At 34.6% G+C, this 9,542-nt stretch overlaps 1 protein-coding gene across 1 annotated transcript in view; it reads left to right on the top strand.

Moving 5' to 3' along the window:
- Window positions 1-6,812, top strand: part of TBX2 (T-box transcription factor 2) — an 18,535-nt gene extending 11,723 nt beyond the window's left edge. Inside the window, exons 4-7 of the mRNA XM_082245735.1 lie at window positions 90-166; window positions 586-755; window positions 3,277-3,869; window positions 5,167-6,812. Coding sequence (XP_082101861.1) covers window positions 90-166; window positions 586-755; window positions 3,277-3,869; window positions 5,167-5,604 — 1,278 coding nt within the window. The 3' untranslated portion in view covers window positions 5,605-6,812. The remainder of the gene's footprint in view (window positions 1-89; window positions 167-585; window positions 756-3,276; window positions 3,870-5,166) is intronic.
- The last annotated feature ends 2,730 nt before the right edge of the window (window positions 6,813-9,542 follow it).

Raw genomic sequence — 9,542 nt, 5'->3', positions numbered from 1 at the left:
GGTATACACCACGTCCTTTTTTTTTTTTTTAATCATTGGCTTATTCTTGTTATTTATTTATTTTATTTATTTATTTATTTTTGCCACAGATCACACAATTGAAAATTGATAACAATCCTTTTGCTAAAGGATTCCGTGATACGGGTAATGGAAGGAGAGAGAAAAGGTTAGTATGGTTTTGTGTTATTATAAATAAATATGCAGTTGGCATGCAGTTTTTTTTTCTCTGATGCATTCAAAAGCTTATAGTTTTTTGTGCTATTATAAAGAAGTATAAAGTTGGCATGCAGTATTTTTTTTTTTTTTTTCTAAATGCATATTGATACATGCAAATGCCTAGAGGTGTTTGTGCTGGTAAAATATAAATCTAATTGGCATGCAGTTTTTTTATTTTTTCTAAATACAATATTCATGCAAATGTCTCTGGTTGTATGTGCTGTTATAAATAAGTATGTAATTGGCATGCTGTATTTTTTTTCTCTTCTAAATGGATATTGATATATATAAATGCCTTAAGACTATCTGATGTAGTAATCAGTGTATGGGTGTCTAATGCCTTGTCTCCTGCTTTGCTTCTCCAATCAGGAAACAGCTGACTCTCCCATCCCTGAGGATGTATGAAGAACAGTGCAAGCCAGACAGGGATGGGGCAGATTCAGACACCTCTTCTTGCGATCCTGCCCCAGGCAGGGACACATTGCACTCCCCTCTGGGTACTGAGCCTAGTCCTCTGAGACTCAGCCGCAGTAATAGAGGTAATTTGCCTATTCTACAGGATTACTAGTAACACTACTTAGCCGCAAGCCTGCACCTTCCCCATGTCTGCTATATGGTTTCATTATTACACCACAGTCAATTCAATTATTAATACTGTTCTTATTATTCCAGCACTTAAGCCTGCAGTTGTTGCTATTGTTTTTTATTGACTTAGTACAGAGCAGAACCCAGCAATATAGGAGTAATGCTTAATACACAGTGGAAATATGTTATGATTTAAACATTAACATTGCATACAGTATGTTAGTATAATGCCAGAAATGAAAACAATAATCTGCTAGATCACTATAGATGAACAAATAAGGCAATTATCCCAATCACATTTCCAAGTCTGGCTGTAGTTTGGTGACCAGCACTGTGTTACAGGAAACCTACAACTGTAATTCTCTACAGTGGATTAGGATCAGTGTATGGCACCCCTATTCTCCTGTTCTTTAGAGGTACTTCTACCTGAGTCTGATTTGTTATCAAATCCAAATTTATATCATGCATGTTATATTTAAAAAGGATTATAACAATTTGCTTATGCACATTTAGGAGTTACTGACATTTGGGATTGTTACATAATGGCCTAGCTTTAAATATCTAGAATCGGGGACAATTACACCATAAACTGAGTATTGGAGATAAACACAGACTATGGTGAAAAACTTAAAAACTTTCTTGTAGTAGAGCAGCCATTTTGTAGTAAGGTTGTGGAGCACTGCTTTAAGAAGAATGTATGTGTGTGTGTGTATATATATATATATATATATATATATATATATATATATATATATATATATATATATATAAAATATGTGTGTGTGTATTTTAAGTAGATAAAAAAAATAACACCTGAGAGCAGATTTACTAAGGGGTACCAATTTCTATACCTGTGTCTCTGCCAACATCTAATCATGCAGAGAAGCCAAAAACAAAACATCTATCTATCTATCTATCTATCTATCTATCTATCTATCTATCTATCTATCTATCTATCTATCTATCTATCTATCTATCTATCTATCTATCCATACACATATATATATATATATATATATATATATATATATATATATATATATATATATATATATATATACACACACTCTAAGGGAATAACCAAAGGAACTACTTGCAAAGTGAATGATGTGCACTAGTTAGTAAATAGGGTGAAGCTGTGTTCACTTCACTCCAATTAGTGTATCTATCTATCTATCTATCTATCTATCTATCTATCTATCTATCTATCTTCTCTTACACATGATTGGATAATTTAGGTGAACATTCTATTTATGTTAAATAAATTATGCTGTTAAATGTACTTTTTTTTTTTTAAAAAATATTTATAAAAATCCTCATTAATATTATATGCACAGGATTTGAACTATAATTACACGTATTTATCCCTGAATGTGTGATATTAAAACTAGAATATTTTTATTAACTGGAAACTCAAAAAGGGTGTTTTTGTTGTGATGTACTTTGTACAGTTTGGATTTGATGTAGCAAATATATAAGCACATTAAAGGTTTATTTTACTTAAAAAAATACAATAAGTTCTTACAATACAAAGGTTTCCAGTAGACACCCCCCCTCCAAAAAAAAAAAAAAAAAAAAAAAGAGTGGAAATTATTTTTGCCCCTAAACTCCTTTTAATTCTGTATGTTAAAGTCCCATTTTTATTCATACAAAGGGGGTTATTGATTTCAGTCCTATGCACATATTTTTTTAAACTTACTTTACAGGTTTAATTCGTGTCTATAATTCATATATAACTGCATCTAAAAATCATTATTTACTCACATGAGCAGGTGGCAATAAAGTAACACTGGTTCAGGTAATATGTTTAATAAGTTGGGGGGCAGCAACTGAAGAAGGTGCTCAAGCCAGTAAACCTCTATTGGTTTCTACATTTCATTACTTTTTCTCTCTGCTTGGAAAGTAAGTCCTGCCCTATAGAGAAAAATCTCTAAAACTTGCTTAAAGCCAACAGGAGAAAGCAAGGGTGTTTAATATAGACCATTTAGCTGGATTAGATACACCCAGTACGTTTATCACATTATCTACAGTTTCCATAGATCCAAAGGAGAATTAGAATGCATGTAGTTATTGCATCTCTCCCAAATAACAGTGACACAGCACATTATAAAGAAAAAAAAAAATGTTTATTATATTTGGCACACGGAATGCCAGGATACTTGAAGCAAAGCCAAGCAAAAATAATAAATAAATAAAAAATAAATATATATATATATATATATATATATATATATATATATATATATATAATGTGCAGGGTATAGATTTTTAATTTCTTTCTTTTTTTGTTATTTACCGTGGTAATTATAAATCACTGTCAAAGCATCAACAGGCTTGGTAGACTCCCTCGGGCTTATAACTATGGCTGAATAGACGTGGGCAATTCCACTATGTATATTATTATATAGTATATTATACTTCTATGTATATAATATACTGTGTGCAGATGCTAACCTTTTGACATTTCTGTTCTAGATGATAAATATAGCGCAGACAGCGACCAAGAGTTAGAACGACGTGAAGTGAGGACTGGCAGAGGCCACAGCAGTCCTGGAAGACCTCTATCTAGCCCTAACAGCCCCAGACTGGAGGACAGGGGCAAGGAGAAAGCCACACCTGAAAAGAAGAGCGAGTCATCTGAAGGCCACAAGGACAGTGACAGCATATTCAGTATCAGGAGTTTAGAGAAGGAGAAACTGGAGAGCAGAAGGAAAGAGGACACCAAATCTGACCAAGAATGTGGAGGTTTGACTAAAGAGACATTTGCCCCACTCATGGTACAGACAGAAAGCCCTCCACACTTGAGTCATCTGCAGAGTTTAGCGTTATCTGGCCTCCATGGGCAACAGTTCTTTAACCCCTTGAATGCTGGGCAGCCCTTGTTCATCCACCCAGGACAATTTGCCATGGCACCTGGGGCTTTCTCAGCCATGGGTATGGGACATTTGTTGGCCTCTATGACAGGAGCAGCCGGTCTGGAGAATGGAGGTCTCTCTTCAGTGCAAGGAGCAACTGGGGCAGCTACTCCCTTCCCATTTCACCTATCCCAGCATATGCTGGCCTCTCAGGTAAGCTCCATCATCTATGGAAACATACTTATGATGACTGGGTTGACTGGAGGAGCTTAGCCAGTTTCTAGTATTTTCAGTTTATTGATATATATTTTTTTTAAAAAAAGCAAGGTAAATTAGCACCTCAATTCTACTTTTTTTCTGACTTGGTTACAGTTAGAGTAAGGTAGGAAATGTTATTTTCTGGCCTCATATAACCCTTTCACAGTACACTGGAATTATGGCTCAGATGAAGTATTTGGCAATAAAAAAAGGTTGAGTAACCATTTCATCCTTCTACTTGAGTGAACCTGAGATGAAGCTTCTCAGGGGTGGATCCTAGTGGTGGTCCTATTATTGATGTTCTATTCCATTTCTCAGCAAGTCCTGTCGGGTTGTTAATTCTGCATTTACTTGGCTGGGTGCTGTCTCTGGCTTCTATTAGGAGAGACCTATATCGATCTGTTGGTTATGCTCTATTGAAAGCTAAAGTTGCCTAAATTCTGAACCGAAGTGTTCTTTCTTTCTTTTTCTCTTTTTAAGGAATTTTTCAGAGATTATTATTGCTTTGGGTAGAGTTTGTATGTAAAACAATATGAGGATATGTCAAAATAATAATAATAATGAAATAATAATAATATTAATTAGAAGCATTGTAGTATTAGCATTATTAGTATTTTTAGTATTACTATTTTGTTTTATGTAAGACATAAAAGTAGTATAAGCCAAAGTAGAGTTCTCTTCTATTTCTCCCTGCAGTCTATTACACTTGACAGTACTCAGCTAGCCTCAACTATGTCCTATGTCAGTGATTGCAAACCTTGGCACCCCAGATGTTTTGGAACTACAATTCCCATGATGCTCAACTACACTGCAGAGTGCATGAGCATCATGGTAAATGTAGTTCCAAAACATCTGGGGTGCCAAGGTTCACCATCACTGTTATGTATTACATGGTGGGGTTGATTTACTAAAACTGGAGAGTGCAAATCTGGTGCAGCTGTACATGCTAGCCAATCAGCTTCTAACTTCAACTTGTCTAATTAAGCTTTGAGGATAAAACCTGGAAGCTGACTGGTTTCTGAGCAGAGCTCCACCAGGTTTTGCACTCTCCAGTTTTAGAAAACCAACCTAGGTATATATATACTTTATGTCAGATTGGTATATATTTTATGTGATGGAGGTACAAAGTTGCAGACTGAAATGGGCGATTGCACTTATATGTAAATCGTTAGATAGCATTAACCCAGTGCCATCTAAAATAAGGAATTGTGGTTGGTGTCTAGTGTATTACAACCTGTCTTGTTTCTTGCAGGGAATCCCGATGCCCACTTTTGGAGGGCTCTTCCCTTACCCGTACACGTACATGGCGGCTGCAGCAGCTGCAGCATCAGCGATGCCAGCCACCAGCGCTGCCAGCACTATGCCAAGGAACCCTTTTCTCAGCAGTACCCGACCTCGCCTACGCTTCAGCCCATACCAGATCCCTGTGGGCATTCCCCCCAGCACTAACCTTTTAACTACTGGATTGCCATCAAGCCTCAACCCAGGATCTGAGAGCTCCAAGCCTGGCAGCAGCCGGGAACCCAGCCCCATCCCAGACACTCCTGTTCACAAGAGGTCCCACTCTAGCTCGCTGTCCCCAAAGACCTCCATGAAGGATTCCATAAACGAGCTTCAGAACATTCAGAGACTGGTCAGCGGTCTGGAGAGCCAAAGAGAGGTCTCCCCAGGTCGGGAGACTCCTAAATGACTGGCACCACCTCTCCATTACTTGAGCCACAAGGGCTGAAAAGCACTGGGATTTTGTACAGCACATTATAACTATTTATTAAATAAAATAAAAAAAAAAATAAAGGTCAGCGATCAAAAACAATGAGTACTTATATAACACACTGAAAGCCCACCAATTATGAAGGTTTGAGAAGAAATCATATACAGTATGTATAAATATATAAATATATATATATCTATATCCACCCAATACAAAGGATACAACTTCAACCGTGCACCTATGGGGACATCAAGAACTCTTAATAATAGCGCTATTGTGGAGAAGCTCCCCTTTTGTACACAATACTTGGAATGACCCAAGAATGCAGAGACTCGGTGAAATTGATGATGGACAAGGGGGGGAGCAAGGAATTCCTTAGATTTCTTCATGAAAGAGGGAGGGGAGGGGGGGTCTGGGAGGTATTTGTCTAAAACCGACTATTGGAAACAGTAGTCATATGTGAAGTATGTCTACTTTGATTGTGGAGATGACTGCAGTGAAAAAAAAAAAAAAAAATGTAATCATATACAACAACAAAAAAACAATAAATCGAAACAAAATACAATAAATGAAGAGGCCATCCACTGCTGAACTGACAGGTAGAGTGAATCCTTCACCAAATCACCACTCTGGTACACGTATTAGGTGCCTATCCACCTATGTACCAGAAATATTTATAAAAAATAAATAGTAATTTCTGTAAATAAGCTATACGGATCCCAAAATATGCAAATTGGTATTAATTTATTCAGAGTTGTACATGGTGTGTACATAATATTTAGAGAATTAATTCATTGCATTTAATTTTTTTTTCCAATTTACATGATATATATTGTAAATGAAAACTTATCTTAGCTCTTTGTGATTGAAGGAGATATATGGTTTTTTTAACTGTGTTTTATTAATTTCCCCCCCCCACCCCTGCTGTTTTAGGACAATCATGTGCCATCTCTTGCATCCAGTATGTGCTGATTTAGCTAAATACTAAATCATTGACGTGGTATTCTACAGAGCGGGGCTTATAAAATGCAGGAATAAACCTCAGGTTTTTGTTCTCACTCCAGTTCAATAAAAAAAAAAAAAAAAAAAAAAAATTATCACAATCTGCGCTATATTTTTTTTAATACATGGTTTGAAATGTGCTGGTTACTCGGGTATCTAGCTGTTCTTTTTTTTTTTTTTTTAAAATCTCACATCTTTCAATAAAAAATGTTGAAATAAGAAACTGTTTCGGACTTCCTTAATTATATAAAGAATAAAATGTTTACATTACATTTTAGTTTTTCAGAATCTGTGAGCAACTATCTATCTTCTCTATATTTCCCCCTTCCCCCTCTCTCTTATTTCTCTTAAATTACATACAAGTAAAAAAAAAAAAAAAAAAAAAAAAATGAAGGATAAAAAAACAAACAAACAAAAAAAAATAACATAACAAATAATTACTTTTTTTATTTTATTTTCATGACAAACAAGTATAATAATAATAATAATAATAATACATGCTAGCAACATAATAATGATAATAATATTAATAATACGTTGTTGTTATTATTATATAATAAATGTGAAGCTATGTTTTTTTGCTGCTAAAAAAAAATGGATTTTTTTTTTACTATGTCCGGCTAAATCAGTAAACCTAATGACTAATTTCATGCTCCCTTTTAATATGGTAGTTATTAAAGGTATAGATGGAAGTCTGAGCCAGCACAAATCTCTAGCCATGAATGTTTGCCAGGAAAGGGACGTGGAGTGAGCACTGTCCAGAATTGTGTGTGTTAGTTATTATTTTCAATTAGAGGAGATGTGGGGAATCTGCTAAAAATCGTTGATGTCTGTATTTAATTTCGATCAGGAAAGATTAAAATGCTTCCATGCATATTAACATCCGTTTTAGATTATTGGTATGTAAACTATAAGAGGACTTTTTTTTTCTCTAAGAAGGCGGGGGGATTTTGTTTCCAGTCTACTAAACTTGTTCCAAAAAGTTCCTACTTGATTATTCCTAGAGAGAATCTACAGATTTTAGACAAGTAGGAAAAGGGGGTATGTTTGGCAGGGCACAACATGTCTTTAATTCCCAGCGTTTCCTCTATTTTGGAGATAACACATGACCTGACCTGAGATTATTCCAAGGAAATCCCTAGTAAGGGGGGCAGCCTGGCACACCATGAGGATTCTATTGATCAGGGTGACCCAGGGAGCTGAGCTCTGCTGCCAGTCCTAGCGCTGCAGTGTATAGCCAAAGAAATCACTCCAACCGGGGGCACTGCTTGCCCTTATGAATTGATGGAAAATAACAGTATTGAAGAAAAAAAAAAAGTGCAGTTGTTGCCTATAACCAGCTGTCATTTCTTCTCTAGTGCAGGCTTTCAAATGACACGTTCGTTCCTTATTCCTAGGTATCTAGAATAAAACAAAAGCAAAGATAAAGCTTCTTTTCAAATATGTAAAATATAAAGAAACGATTCCCAACTATTATGCATTTCTTTATTGTGACAACTGTCACCCAATACCATCCCCAAAAATGTGAGCATTTATTGGGCATATCGCAACAGTACTTTTAAATCAATCCTCAATCAGTGAATGATTTTTTTGCATTATATATATATATATATATATATATATATATATATATTTATTTATAGTTTGCAATATATATATATATATATATATATATATATATATATATATATATATATATATATGTGTGTGTATGTGTATATATGTATATATATATAATATATATATATATAAATTTCACCATCTAAGAATAATTATTGGGAACAATTATTTGGCATACACACCCAATGCTGCGCTTTTCAATAAATCCTTAACGACTTCTGGTATTAAAAAAAAAAAAAAATGTATGTGTGTGTATATGTATGTATATATGTATATGTATGTATATATATATATATCTGTGTGTGTCTTTTCCATAAATATCACCAAGTGAGAATATGCCAAAAATATGGAGCAGTTTTGCTTGATTATGTATCTATCTATCTATCTATCTATCTATCTATCTATCTATCTATCTATCTATCTATCTATCTATCTATCTATCTATCTATCTATCTATCTATCTATCTATCTATCTATCTATCTATCTATCTATGTCTGTCTGTCCATCTATCTGTCATCTCACAGGGTGAAAATATATATTGGGCATTTACCCTGTACATGCACATCACATCGCTAAAAGCAATCCTTTATGGCATAAAGTTTATGCCTGAAAATAGAAACTCCAGGTTTTTTTTTTTTGGCATAATATTTAGTATTTGTGTTCGTGTATATATAATCTCTCTCTCTCTCCCTATATATATATATATATATATATATATATATATATATATATATATATATATATATATATATATATATATATCTACATCTCTCTCTCTCTCTCTATACTATATATATATATATATATATATATATATATATATATATATATATATATATATATATATATATATATATGTGTATGGCCAGCCTATGTAGATCTAAGATAATTAAATTAGATATTGGGATCCTTATCTATCTATCTATCTATCTATCTATCTATCTATCTATCTATCTATCTATCTATCTATCTATCTATCTATCTATCTATCTATCTATGTACAAATGTCACCAGCTGAGAAGATTTATGGGGCATGCACCCCCTTTAATGAACATCCTTTGAGTATAGAAATAAAGGTTAGGAAGGAGGCCAGTAGGTAAGGTGTAGTAGTGTTGAGTACAAGGAGTAGGAGGCCTTGCACCTGTCAGAGGCGCCCCCCCCTGGAGGGTAGGCCATGTTACAGCTGTATATTGGGGTTTCAGGTGTCGGTGGCAGCGTTGGAAGCAGTGTTAAGCTACTAATAATGTGACATTCATCCGATATGAATAGTTGATGGAATGGGAAAAGAGAAAGC

The sequence above is a fragment of the Pelophylax lessonae genome, assembly GCF_965119305.1.
Source record: "Pelophylax lessonae genome assembly, chromosome: 2".
Classification (NCBI taxonomy): domain Eukaryota; kingdom Metazoa; phylum Chordata; class Amphibia; order Anura; family Ranidae; genus Pelophylax; species Pelophylax lessonae.
This window is presented reverse-complemented; position numbering and strand designations above follow the sequence as displayed.